This window comes from Psittacula echo, assembly GCF_963264785.1.
Source record: "Psittacula echo genome assembly, chromosome: 3".
Taxonomy (NCBI): Eukaryota; Metazoa; Chordata; class Aves; order Psittaciformes; family Psittacidae; genus Psittacula; species Psittacula echo.
The window spans coordinates 19,942,351-19,957,223 of NC_137736.1; the positions used below are offsets into that span (position 1 = coordinate 19,942,351).

Consider the following 14,873-nt stretch of genomic DNA (forward strand, 5'->3'; position numbering starts at 1 on the left):
CCAAACAGAAAAATTCTCCTCTCAGAGGTAAAGTTTCCTCTGGAGTGATGTGGAACAACTATTATAAGACGAAATTAAATTAAAAAAAAAAAAAAAGGCTTATGAGCCCTTTTTCCCCCTTTGTTTTGCTGCTCTACTCATGTAGGGACCTATCTCATGGTGGAGAAAGGTGTACCTGCTAGCTGTCAATTCACGTAGCTTTCATTTTGCAAGGGGTATAAATGTTTCATGTGGACAGAAAGTATAAAAATTAATCATTTATTTAATTTCTGGTCCTGAAAGCTTCTAAATACATGTTTATTCACAAGTATAGTCCCATTGGCTTAAACTAAATCACAGAAGGGAAATTAAACACACAGCATTTGGCAGTCAAAGGGTTAGAGTTTTAGGTTGTGTTGCCATTTGATGGGATGCTGTGAAAAGCTTAAGGTTGTCCATAATAGTACAGTCATACAGGCAGGTTTTGTTAAGAGAAAAAAGCAGTTATGTCTTTCAAAGACCATAGCAATGGCATTAAGATACATAAGATGGCATCTCTATCTCATCTGAGAAATTTACGTGTCATTTTAATTTTTACAGCAGAAGGTTATTCAGCTACACAAGCAGAACAGGCTAAAGATGTTCCACCAACCCCTCAGCTCAGTGACTGGCAGTTGGCAAACCCTTCTCTGCCTCCTGAGTTGAAAAAGCTTAATGGCATCATGGAGGCTGAACGGGTCAACAAGCATTTGCTGTTAAGAAGGAAGCGATCCATTCTGTTTCCCAGTGGAGTTAAGATCTGCCCTGATGAATCTATTGAGCAGGCTATTGCCAACCATCTGAAATATTTCAGGCTCAGAGGTAAGTGACTGTACGTTTCATGAGTAATTGATAAAGAACATTTATTTACAAAAAAAAAAAAAAAAAAAAGAAATAGATGAAGCTTTTAAACATAATAAAATACCACGTCACAAGAAATACATTATTATCCAAGAAACCCAGTTTTCTGTCATAATCTACCTTATGAGAGCTGTTCTGAGCTAAAAAACTATCTTCTGGTTAAACTCATATCATAAAAACTCTCAGTCCCTGAAACCACAGATAGTGTTTAATAAATACTAATCATTTCTCATAGAACAATTTGAGTTCTAAGAAAAACAGATGTTATATACAGGTTAGGTAAATGGCAGAGCTTCTTGTTTTTATACAGTGTTCTTCCAGTGCTAGTAGAATTCACTGAGGAATCTTTCAGAAAAGAGTCAAGTCTGAGACATTGATGTCTCAGCCATGTGACTTTTGATAAGGCAGGTTGTGGAAAGTGTGATATATATTCTGTCTAGAAAGCCAATCTCTGTGTATCAGGCTGTAGTATCACAGAGATTAAACCTTTCTTTTAAGATGTAGAAGCTGGTGTGACAGAGCTTTTCTGAAAAGCTGAAATATTTCCAGTAAAAGCTTCTTTCATGTGATGAAATTTTACAGCATATGATACATTTTAAACCCTTCTGTCTAACAACAAAATGGAATGGGGTGTTGAGGTCATGCAGTACTTTCTGGTATTTGTGTGTCTGTGTATTGTAGCACTCAAGCTACATAGTGTCTTAACATGTTTGCACATAATCGGTGAAATGGGAAATGGCTGCTGTCGCAGAAGAAGGAAAGGTGTTTAGAGACTCATATTTATTGAGACGTTCTTGGTTGCCTGTAAAAGAAATCCCATTGGAAACTCAATTTATTCATTTAGAGCAGTGAAAAATAATTAAAATGAAGAGTTTCTGAGTGTCTAAAAGCAAACAAAGTGTTACCGCTTTAGATACCAGCTTTTTCTTGAAACCATCTTTTTACTAGGTAGCTGGATTACCACAGTGATATGATAATGAGATGGACTTTCTTGTCTTTGCACTGTCAACAAAATAGTCTCAGGAAAGAGTGTGGTCACTGTTTATCAATCAGAGACCAGCTACTATCAGTGATTAGAAAAATGACCCCACAAGGGAATAAATACTAAGGTACTCAGAATCTATTGATTTTTCAATCTCAGTCTGCATTTTTGGAATCTTCTTTTTGTTCTGTATCTGAACTAAGGAATGATTTTAATATCCCAGACTTTCTCTAGAAAGGATGGTTTCAATATAGTCTATTATTTCCCTAGTTTTACTTTACTATCAACAATAAATAATACCACTACCATGGAAGGAAAGGTTGATTGCTGTTTTGATATAAGAACTTGTTAGAAAAACAGAAAAGGTCTGCATGTGCAGATTATCCAGACTACATTTGTTCTACCTATATCTACCTTAGAAGGAAACTGGTGGGAATACAATTATCTATCTGTAGCTCCTTAGTTTATTTACTTTGCTAGCTTGCTGAAGCCTCTATTAGTGTCAGAGACTGACTGACAACCATTTCTGTCGTAGGCTCCAAGCAGCTGCCTATATCATGTCACTGTAGGGTCAAGAGTGTGCAGCTGTTTTGTTGGTTTTTTTGTTTGTTTGTTTGTTTTTTCCAGACTACAACATCTGGATTTTTTTTAGCCTTAAAAAGATACAAGATACAGAGCTATGATAAATATATCATACATCCTAAAAAAAACCAAAAGAAGGCAAAATGATTTGGAGAAAAATCAGTATTTTCTTAAAACATCAATAGCATCTTTCAGCATATGAAAGTCTAAGTAATGGTATTCAATAGGCAGCTGGAGATTTCACAAAAGAGATTTTGTGAAAATGTAGTTGTAGGATTTCAGATAGTGAGTGTGCTATATATGGTAATATTCATAATAAAGGTGTTCTTTACAGCTGATAGTGAGATGATAGCCCAAGCCCCTTTTAAATCAAAATTATTATATGAAAAATAGCCGTGCCCTCTCAGACCAAAAGTCTGTCATGACCAGTCACCCTCTGTAGACAATTCAGTGAATTTGTTCATTTCCTTTGGTAGATACTGGTGGTAGATGGCAGAGAACTGTAGTAGACTTGGAACTTGAAGTAGCCAGTAAAACAGAAGCAATGTAGCTTGGCTTGCACCATTTCCCTAAACCATGCCTTTTTATTGGGTAAAGCAAAGACTGCTAGATTTTGACATCATGGCTGAGGCTTAATGCTGCTGCTCTTTGCTGCCTCTGAGATGTAATTGCTCTGGTGGCTACCTTTCCTAAATTTTGTTTGCATTTTTTCCTACTGTGACCCACTCTCTTAAACACTTCAAAGGAAAAAGTCTTTCATGTGGATTAGTTAATTCACATTCAACTATTATTATTTAAAATCCTGGTTTGTTGTATATATTGTTTGGTATGTATTGTTTGGTATGGGTTGCTATGTTATAGGCAATACACAGCAGCATTTCAGGAACAGATGAAGTGATTTCTGTGCATGTGTGTATATTAATTTGTTTAGCGAGTGCTAACAAAGTCTTTACAGGAAAGATCTGTTAGGAGGTGTCTGTCAGTCTCCCTGTCACTGTAGTCCGTATTGAAACTCACTGCAGTTAAGGCATTCAGTTGTTAAGAAACTGTTAGAGAGGAGAAGGAGTTGGTCTCATGTTGCCTCAAAATAGAATGTTCAGCCTGATTCAGTGCTCCTAGTCACTGTAGATGTTTCAGCTCTTAAATAGGATTTAACTGGGATTAAATTCCAGCACTGCCCAGTTACACAAATGGCCAGAGAGCTACCCTGCCCCCAACGAGGTGCTCAGTGCTGTCATATGGTGCTCCTTCTGTTAACCTCAGAAATCCCTGAGCACAGATTGAGTGTAATAGGCTAATTGTCTCATGTGAGGTAAGGGCATCCTGAATGGTAATCTCACAGGAGCCACAGAAATGCTGTATCCACTCCAGGTGCATGAAAGGTAGCCATACAGGAGAATTTCAGAGAGAAAGAGAGTGAGAGAGGTCGTTGCATCACAGATCATAGCTGGAGGTTTTGAAAACAATGGAGAAGTTGTTAGGGAAGGAAGCTCCAAATAAAGAATATTTTAACCACTTCCTGCAAATGTGTGTGACTGAAAAATCTTGTGCCTGCCTGTGTGGAATTTTTTTTGCTTAAACCACAATTTATCTGGAGCTTTCAGGATATTCTCTATTATTTATTAATATTAATTGAGCATAAACACCTCATTTGAAGCAAATAAACTCCCAAAGGCTGGGCTTTTTGGCTTCCAGAATAGATATGCTGGGATTGACAAGGTCTTACTTCATGCCTGACTTTCTGAGGCAGACTTTGAAACCTATTATGACCTTCAAAAGTCAAGACCTTGGCTACCTTAAGTGTCTGTAACACTTGCTCAAGTGGAAGTTTGCACAAGGGCATGGGCCAAACATGCTGATCTTTCAATTTTTCCTACTTCCTTTCTCACCTTGAAGATGATTATCTCAGTGATGAATTAAATGACTTCTCATTTCTTAGGCATTTCAAGATAGACTACATGCAAAATGTTGCATATGCATGCAAAATATACTTTGGAGAAAAATTGCAGAACAAGTCATCTGGTTCTCTTTCTTGGTTTGAGTTCTGGTTTATCATGTCAGTCACTTACATGTCTTCTGCATGACTGCTTCCTTTCCTATAAAGAGCTGGAACAATTGCATCTCTGTAGCAGGGAGCCTCTCTTTCTCTCATAAGTCTTCATTTTGTTAACATTGGAATTCTTCAGGGGAAAACTGCAGAGTAATAGTGAGACCAGTTAACACTAAAATACAGGTTATTTATTACTGCAGCCATGGGATGAAGGAAGTAATTTTCTAGGGGAGCTTACCTTCCCACCCAGGGAAGGTGTAGCTTCAAAGTTCTCAGCTTGCTGCCTTAAAAAGATTGATCTTGATTTTCTGATGTGTTTAATCAGTATTGTTTGCCAGGGATTAGAGACTTCATCACAAATCCTGTCTCCTCCAGGGCCTCATGTTGCTAATGCTGTCCTATATATCTGTGCCTGTGGCTATCCCTGCAGCAGGGCAGTGAAAGTCTGGTATGAGATCTAGCCACAAAGACCGGCTTTTCTCACATGCCTTGAGGGCTGATTGGTTATTCAGGTGGCACATAGCTGCACTGCTGGGTCTGCTCAGGAGTTCTTTCCTGATCCTGGCAGGGCTGGCTGCTCTGTGGGTTGGTTTTTAAGGGGTTTGTAGCTAGTCTGATTCCTGGAAAAATCATAACACAAAGTCTGTACAGCAGATTTATTTTTCTTAATAGTAACAGTGTGAGTACATTAACAGGGCACATTGTATTAAGCAAGCAGCTTCAATCATAACTCTGAACTGCTGGGCTCCTGATAGTTTGTTGTAAGCTCTGATGATGCACTTTTTCCATTCCCTATCTACTTGAACCATTTTATATTTAAAATTCAAAGTTATATCGCTAGTCCAAAAGCTTACTGGTAAACTTTTTTGGTTTCTGTGTCTGTCCCCCTTTTCCCCCTCTGATTTTCTTTAATTTCTATTTTTGTTTAAATGAATTGCTATTTTAAATATTAGTCAAAAGTTACTTCATTTATTGTCAACATATGTAGATAGCATATGTACATAAATACTGGCAAGTTGCTGGAAAATCAGAATGGAAATATAGTGAATTATTTTTATAGAGTAAAACATAGTTATTTACTGAAGCTTCCAGTCAAGTCCTGTTTAACATTGTTTACATTTTAATGTCAATAAGTTTTGTCTACAGAGTCTCAGAATGTTTAAAATCAGCTTATGAAAACCATGTTTTTCTTATATGGGAGTTCTCCAGAACCTGTTGGTAAGGAACTTTGAAAAAAACTTCCTTGCCACCACTCTCAGACTAGTCAGGAGGAAAAAAAGGGCCAACCTTTTCCTTCTGAATACTGAAGCCATTTGCACTACGTTGTTCAGCTTGTTACTGCTCATGGACATGGAAATGGCTGGATAGGACACAGGCTAAAGAGGACACAACGTAACTCCTTATCCGCATCCCCTTTCCTCCTTCCACAGAAAATATGACCCTGCTCTGACAGCTTAGGTCTGGTTAAAGGGCTTCAAGCCCAAAGATGGCACAAAGTCTTTGGGACTGGAATTCAGTGGGGTGTCTAATTCCAAATGAAAGGACCCACAAATCCTTAATCTACTGGGAGCTGACTGGGACGACTGTTCATAGAGCAACAGCTTGTATTCAGGCAATAAACTGTCTCATCATATTTATTTTAATATAAGAGATTAAACATTTAAAAGCATTAAGGAAAATTGCTTTCAATTATTACTGCCAATTACTGCTTGCAACTGGAAAGTCAGTTCTTCGCCTGTTGCTATTTGAAAACTGGGATAACACAGTGCCACTGCAATGTGTTTGCAAGCTAGTGCCATAGCTTCAACTTTTACTGATAGCCTGCTGAAGACTTATCCCAGCCACAGGGAATAATCTCATTGCAGGATTGTTCCTGTACAATGCACTTGGATTGAAAGATCCATCAATCGGAACGCAGGATAAAAGTACTGCCAAAAGGAATGAAAGCAAATGATATTCTTTAGTGTAGGCTTCTGGATTTGAAACTAGATTTTAGATTTAGTCTTTCCTGGATGCCCTGCTCTTATGAGTGTGATGGTAGAGAGAATACTTTGCGTGGTTTAAGCTCAGCTGTAACTCAGAAAACCACGCAGCTGTTCTCTAACTCCCCCTCCCCCCCCCCCCCCCTTCTTCACCCCCACCATTCTCCTGGACAGATGGGGAGGAGAATCGAAACAATGTGACTCCCACGAGTTGAGATGAGAACAATCCAGTAACTAAGGTATAACACAACTGCTCACCACCCACCGACTGATATCCCTCCTGACCGAGCAGTGATCTTGCCCTTCCAGGTAACTGCCCCCAGTTTATATAGTGGGCATGACATGCTGTGGTATGGAATACCTCTTTGGTCAGTTTGGGTCAGGTGTCCTGTCTCTGCTTCCCTCCGGCTTCCCCTCATCCCTGGCAGAGCACGAGACTCAGAAAATCCTTGGTCAGACTAAATATTACTAAGCAGCAACTAAAAACATCGGTGTTATCAGCACTGTTCCCAGGCTGAAAGTCAAAACCACAGCACTGCACCAGCTACTAAGAAGGAGAAAAAATGACTGCTACTGCTGAACCCAGGACAATACTACAGATCTCATCCTGCTTCAGGAAACTTATTAGTACTCCAGCAGGATCCAGAAATACAGGGCAGCATTATGGCTTCATTGCCTGAAGTCTGTGCATAGGTCATACAGAAATGTGATCCCTGCCTCAAAGAGCTGCTTCCTTAGCTGCTGAGGAAGCAAGCATAACTTGAGGTGGAAAGTCAGAGGATATATGGATGCTTGTGAATTTGGCTATTTTTTTCTGATTAATAAAGATGCATAAGCAAAACTGATTGGAAGCATCTCCAATACTCCTTACTGTGTATTACAGATAAAGTTAACTACCTGGAAGCCGGAGGGGTGCTAGAGCAGTAACATGCTGCTGAGAGTTAATAATGCAGAGTTTGAGGGCTGTATTCTGCTCTAGTCATACATATCAAATGAGCTACAAGGCTAATTATCTTCATGTAGGAAAACTGTCAGGAGTGTGGCATGGAAATGAGAGATATCTGTTTATCTGTAGAATTTCACAATGGAGAAATAGCCTCAACTGCTCTGATAAACTGAAATTAGGGGTGGAGAGAAGAGAGCTTTTTCTGTATGGTGCCATCAAGTGTGCCAGAATCAGCCAAGCTTTATGGGTGCTACTGCCTGTGAATCAGTTCCTTAAGATTGTTATTTATAATGCCTTTGCATTTAAGAAAAATGTCGATCTCTTGGTTACATGAAAGTATGCTTCCATGTATGTTCTATGTGTTAAGTTTTATGCAAGTACATTTTGTAATTCAGAACACAGATAATCAAGAAGAAATAGCAGTAACATACTGCTTTTTGGCAGCCTGGAGCTGATTTTTAAGCAGATTGAAGAAAGTGACTTTCTAAAGATAGATTCATGGTCAGTCTCCTGTAGGGTCTTGCTTATGATGTCAGGACTTACCCTGAATGCAAAGCATTCCTTTGCTGAACTATGTATATAACTGTATACTAGTATATGTAGTATAATATACTATATATACTATATAAATACTGAAATCTGATTAAGGCTGAACAGCAGGTTTGTCTACCACTACTCCAGGCTGGCATTTGCCACAAGTGATTTTTAGAGTTGTTCTCCTTTTGATGTTTTTCTCTTTCAGGACACAAGGAAAATCCTGCAAATCTTCCTTACTTCCAGTTATCCTGGGTCACAAAAGGTTCTTCCTTGGGCACTATGTGACCAACTGCTCTGACTGGCAAAGAGCACATGTGCAGGACTGGGAGGTTAAAGCAGCTTCCATAATACAAGAGAATTTAACCCTTAATTCACACACTCTCTGTTCAGTCAGAGATGTCCAGTCCTTTGTCAGTGCATACATATAGTAGGATTAAAGATTGACTTATTTCTTAGTATATTATGTTGTTGGGTCATTATCCTCATTTTTCAAATTACTAATGTAATTATAATTTCTGAATCTTTAAGTTCTGTGTAAAGGTGAGTCCAAAGGAATTACTATTGGTTGAGTCTCTAAAACTTCGATCAGTGCCACTATTGTTCTTATTAAGTTAAGCTCCAGGTCTATTTTCTGTGAGGACATCTGCCATACTATTTTGGTTTTCTAAGTTTTCTAAAACTTTGACCCACCATTCAAAGGCAGTTTCACTCAGTGAAAATATTGTTGTTCTTGATGGTTTTTAGATGACAAGTACTCTCTCTTGCTTTCTTTTCAGTAAAAAAGCCAGGGAGGAAAGTAGTATGAGTGTGGAAAATAGGACATTTAGCTGCAGCTGTCTAATCACTGCATTCTATCAATGCCTTAGACATTTAGCTGCAGCTGTCTAGTCACTGCATTCTATGTATTAATATACTAAAAACCATAGAACATTTGGACAATACTATCCTGGCCACCGATGCCATGGAAACATTCTCTTTGTACTAACACCAGACCTTTCTTGTGCCGTCAGTTTGTCAGGAAACAGTCTGGGAGGTGTTCAAGACGTTCTGGGATAGACTGCCAGAGCGTGAAGAATACCACAACTGGATGAGCCTGTGTGAGGACGGAACGATGGGTATCTTTGAAATGGGCATGAACTTCAGTCAGTCTGAGGAGCACCGAAATCTGATTGTGAAGGTGGGTGCAGCAGCTGGATAGTGTTTTTTCATGAGCAAGGATATAATGTCCCACTGCAACGTGCAACTTGGCATATCACAGGCAGTAACATGGGGAGGCCTTAAAATGGACAGGCAAGAGTATCCCAGCTCTATAGTTCTGAGATCATTTACAAAAACAAATTTTAGCTGATCTAATAGAGAGAAAGGCAATGATGACAAAGAGAATGTTGGCTTAAATAGGTATGTTTCTGATAAGTAGATGATGTCCAGACTCCTCGCCTGAAATACAGCAGGCAGCGTGGTATGAGGCAGCCTGTGGTACATTGCCCTCTGTGGTGTGTAGCAGCCTTCCTGCTCTGAACTGCACATGGAGATCCCTTCAATCCAAATGGCACTTTGAAGCAGAAAGTTCTGAGCTGTATTTCTGATGCTATCAAGACAAATGGCAAAATTACCTGACTGATGTAAGTTGCTGTAGATTTGTGATGCTTGGTGTGCTGCAGCCTGACTGAAATAAGTGTGGTTATGAATATAAAAAGCTTTGGTGTCCTATGGAGGCAACTGATAACATTGTCACTGTAGGGAGCTGCAGAGGTTAAGATCAGAGTACAAGTGTAAAACAATTTAAAATTGCTGAATATCTTCATATATTTTCTGCTGTTTCAGTTGAAAACTGAATAAAACTTAAAACAGCTTAAAACAAATAAAAAGGATATTAAGTTAAACTAAAGAAGCCTATCTCAACTGAAATATGAAGATGTCTCTTCAGGAGTTTGCATTTTAAATTTAAGTGCTTAACTTTGTACACATCTAAGATACAGTAGATATCTTAATTTCTCTGGATAAAAGGCTGTCTTAAAATGTACAGTGATTTATGAATCATCTTAAGATTACAATGTCTTCTATTTTTGCAAACTAATGGATGAGAAGTTTTATGACACTTTTGATAACTCTTAAATATATGATCCCATAGAATCAGTAATGTTTTGTGAGTATGGACGTGCTGACATTCTGCCTTTCTGCCTTTTTTTGGACTCCTATGCTAGGAATGTGCACTAGAGGATGAGTATGAAAACTGTTGTGGATAATGGAGAGAGGAGTTTTTTCTGAGTCTGCATGTTAGTCTCAACAGGTGGATGCTAGCCAAAGTTTGCCTCTGTAATGTCTGATGGTAGTTTTGTCCTTAGAAGCCTTGGCAAAAAGATGGAGACAAATAAAATTCATGTGACCTTTCTATGCTCACAGTGAATAATACTTGAATAATAATTGAATATTTGAATAATAATGTGAATATATTCACAGTAAATGTATTAGTAAATGCTGCATGCCATGAATATTGCCTCTCTCAAAAGGGCTTCAGCATATCTGAAAATTAGCAAAATAAATCTGTAGGATTTGCTCTCTATAAATAACTTGATAAAATGATAGCTCTAAGGTTATTTTTTGTGGCAGCATGGAGTTTCTGTTTTGAGCAGTGTAATTAAATGACACTTTATTAGCCTTCTTTCTTGGTTTGATTTCTTACCCTTTCCTCTAATTCCTGCTAATCACTGTCACACACCTAGAGATGCTGCAATGTCCTCTCCAGCATGGCTTAGCTCGTGTAAATAAAAATTCAATTTCTCTTGCTTTTGACACACTTTTTACTGGATATCAGATGGAGCTTAGACCAGCTCTAGTCCCAGCTCTCATACTTCTTTCTTCAGGAAATGGTTGCTGGTGAGAAGGAGATATGTGGCATGTACACAGAATCACAGAATCACAGAATATTAGGAATTGGAAGGGACCTCAAAAGATCATCTACTCCAATCCCCCTGCCGGAGCAGGAACACCTAGATGAGGTTACACAGGAAGGCTTCCAGGTGGGTTTTGGATGTCTCCAGAGAAGGAGACTCCACAACCCCCCTGGGCAGCCTGTTCCAGTGTTCCATCACCCTCACTGAGAAGAAGTTTCTTCTCAAGTTTAAGTGGAACCTCTTGTGTTCCAGTTTGAGCCCACTACCCCTTGTCCTATCATTGTTTGCCACTGAGAAGAGCCTGGCTCCATCCTCGTGACACTCACCCTTTATATATTTATAAACATTAATGAGGTCACCCCTCAGTTTCCTCTTTTCCAAACTAAAGAGACCCATTTCCCTCAGTCTTTCCTCATAAGGGAGATGCTCCACTCCCTTAATCACCTTTGTCACCCTGCGTTGGACTCTCTCCAGCAGGTCCCTGTCCTTCTTGAACTGAGGGGCCCAGAACTGGACACAATATTCCAGATGCGGTCTCACCAGGGCAGAGTAGAGGGGAAGGAGGACCTCTCTTGACCTACTGACCACCCCCCTTCTCATACACCCCAGGATGCCATTGGCTTTCCTGGCCACAAGGGCACAGTGCTGGCTCATGGTCATCCTGCTGTCCACCAGCACCCCCAGGTCCCTTTCCTCACTGCTCTCTAATAGGTTATTCCCCAACCTGTCCTGGAACCTGGGGTTGTTCCTGCCCAGATGCAGGACTCTACACTTCCCCTTGTTATATTTCATCACATTTTTCACAGCCCAACTCTCCAGCCAGTCCAGGTCCCGCTGGATGGCAGCACAGCCTTCTGGTGTGTCAACCACTCCTCCCAGATAAGTGTCATCAGCAAACTTGCTGATAGTACACTCAATTCCCTCATCTAAATCATTGATGAATATATTAAATAATACTGGTCCCAGTACTGACCCTTGAGGCACTCCACTAGATACAGGCCTCCAACTAGACTCCGCCCCATAGACTACAACTCTCTGGCTTCTCTCCTTCAGCCAGTTCACAGTCCACCTCACTACCTGATCATCCAGACCACACTTCCTCAATTTAGCTATGAGGATGCTGTGGGAGACTGTGTCAAATGCGTTACTGAAGTCAAGGTAGACCACATCCACTGCTCTGCCATAATCCAACCACCTTCTTATGTCTTCATAAAAGGCTATGAGGTTGGTCAAGCACGACTTCCCCTTGGTGAAGCCATGTTGACTGCCCCTAATGACCCTCTTATCCTTGATATGCCTTGAGATGGCACCAAGGATAAGGTGTTCCATCAGTTTCCCAGAGATGTAGGTGAGGCTGACCAGTCTATAGTTACCCGGGTCCTCCTTCTGGCCTTTTTGAAGATTGGAGTGACGTTTGCTTTCCTCCAGTCCTCAGGCACCTCTCCTGTTTCCCAAGACTTGGTAAAGATGATGGAGAGTGGTCTAGCAATGACTTCAGCCAGTTCCCTTAGCACCCGGGGGTGCATCCCATCTGGACTCATGGATTTATGGATGTCCAGATTGCTTAATTGCTCCCTAACCCAGTCCTCATCAACTAAGGCAAACTCCTCCAATTTCCCGACTTCCTCTGGGGCCTCAGGGGTACAGGGCTCCTCAGAACAGCCTCCAGCAGAGTAGACAGAGACAAAGAAGGCATTCAACAACTCTGCCTTCTCTGTATCTTCTGTCACCAGGGCACCCACCCCATTCATCAGTGGGTCTACATTACCTCTGGTGTTGGTTTTATCTGCCATATATTTGAAAAAGCTCTTTCTGTTGTCCTTGACCCCTCTCGCCAGGTTTAATTCTAAGGAGGCCTTAGCCATCCTAGCTGCCTCCCTACATCCTCTGACAACAGCCTTATATTCTTCCCAAGTGGCCAGCCCCTCTTTCCATGATCTGTAAACTCTCCTCTTCCATTTGAGCTTACCCAGCAGTTCCTTGTCTAACCATGCAGGTCTCCTGGCTCCCTTCCTTGACTTCCTATGTGTCGGGATGCTCTGATCTTGAGCTTGGTAGAAGCAGTCCTTGAATGCTAGCCAACTATCTTGGGCCCCTTTACCATCGAGCAGCCTTGCCCATGGGATTTCCCCCAGCAGTTGTTTGAAAAGGCCAAAGTTTGCCCTGCTGAAGTCCAGGGTTGCAATTCTGCTTGCTATTCTGTTTCTGCAGCACGAGATCCTGAACTCCACCATTTCATGGTCGCTACAACCGAGGCAGCCCTCAACCTTTACTGCTTCTACCAGACCCTCCTTGTTAGTGAGGATGAGATCCAGCAGCGCTCCTCTCCTGGTTGGCTGATCCACCATTTGCATGAGGAAGTTATCACCCATACACTGGAGGAACCTCCTGGACTGTGGCTGGGTTGCTGAGTAGTCCTTCCAGCAAACATCAGGGAAGTTAAAATCCCCCACGACGACCACGGCCTGTGACTGTGAGGCCGCTCTCAGCTGCCTGTAGAAGGCCTCATCAACTTCCTCACCCTGATCTGGTGGCCTCTAACAGACATCCACAACAGTATCGCCCCTGCCAGCCTGCCCCTTAATTCTCACCCACAGACTCTCAACTCGCTCGTCCTCTGCCCCTGGACAGAACTCAGTACATTGCAGCTGCTCTCGCACATAAAGAGCAACCCCACCACCCCGCCTGGCTGGCCTGTCTTTCCTGAAAAGGACATAGCCCTCCATGACTATATTCCACTCATGTGAGCTGTCCCACCACGTCTCTGTAATTGCCACCAGATCATAATCTACTGATCGAACACAGGTCTCTAACTCCTCCTGCTTATTCCCCATGCTGCGTGCATTGGTGTACAGGCATTTCAGGGCGAGAGCTGAGCTCACCGATTCCACCCTACGGGGATGGGAGGCCTCCCGGTCTTCATCAATTCTAGAGTGCTGCCCCACTGGTGCCAGCCCAGCTACAACCCCATCCCCCTTCAAATCTAGTTTAAAGCTCTCCAAATGAGCCCTGCCAATTCCTGTCCCAGCATCCTTCTACCCCTGCGAGATAAACCTTTCCCACGTATCACTGTCTGGACTGGTGTCTTATAAAACCAGCCGTTATCAAAGAATCCAAACCCTGCCTGTAGCACCAGTCTTGAAGCCAATCATTTATGGACTGAATTTTTCTAATTGATCCCACGTCATCATCTGAAAATGGAAGGAGTGCAGAGAAAATACACCTTTTGGTGGGGCTGAGAACCAGCAGTTAAGACGAGAGTTAGCTGTGGAAAGGAGCTTGTAGTAAAGCTTTGTCTAAGAAGCAAAAGATAAACAGTTTCTCCAGGAATCCCCAAAACTGTGACAGGAGGTACTCACCTACCAAAACTCAATGCAAAAAGCTCCTGGGACAAGATACAAAACCTGCAATTGTGTTGACCCAACGTTGACTGTTCAGCCCATCAGCAGCTCTCTCTCTTTCAGTGTGTTTGGAGCACAGACTAGCTGTTCAGTGGCAGGGACTAGGATTCCTCCTCATGGATGCAAAAAAAAAAATTTCTTGTGTTGCCTTCTTTTGAGCCGTTATGTCAGCTTTCCTTCACTCTCTTTCCTATCCCCACACTTACTATTATCCTATTGACTTTGGTTCTTTCTTTTTTGCATTCCAAGTTTTAGCCTTCTCCAATTTAAAAAAGCACCAAAACCCACCAAACCTTCACCAGACATATGCAAATAGACTAATTAGCTCCAGTTACTTTTCCCAGTCATGTCTCATCTCCTTTTCATCTCTTAAGCTCCCTGGTCACTCTCTTCCAGTTCCAGCCTTAATCTTCCTTTTCAGTATCTCTGACACCTGGCACAGCAAAGAAACTATCAGCCGTGAAGCCTGTCTCATCTCTTTCCAGGCAGAGCTCAGAACCAATGTTTCATCCTCATCATCCTTGTCTGATTAGCTCCTTTACAAAGCTGTACTTCTTTCTTGTTTTCCCTGTTTTCCACCTTGTTTCTAGATAGCTCTGCTTAACACACACTGAAGAATC

General features: G+C 41.4%; 1 protein-coding gene across 1 annotated transcript in view; it reads left to right on the forward strand.

The window, feature by feature from the left end:
• IMPG2 (interphotoreceptor matrix proteoglycan 2) overlaps nucleotides 1-14,873 on the forward strand; it is a gene marked incomplete at its 3' end in the record, with an annotated part of 61,899 nt that overhangs the window by 978 nt on the left and 46,048 nt on the right. The window contains exons 2-3 of the mRNA XM_080612300.1: nucleotides 583-840; nucleotides 8,969-9,135. Of these exons, the coding sequence (XP_080468426.1) occupies nucleotides 583-840; nucleotides 8,969-9,135 (425 nt within the window). The remainder of the gene's footprint in view (nucleotides 1-582; nucleotides 841-8,968; nucleotides 9,136-14,873) is intronic.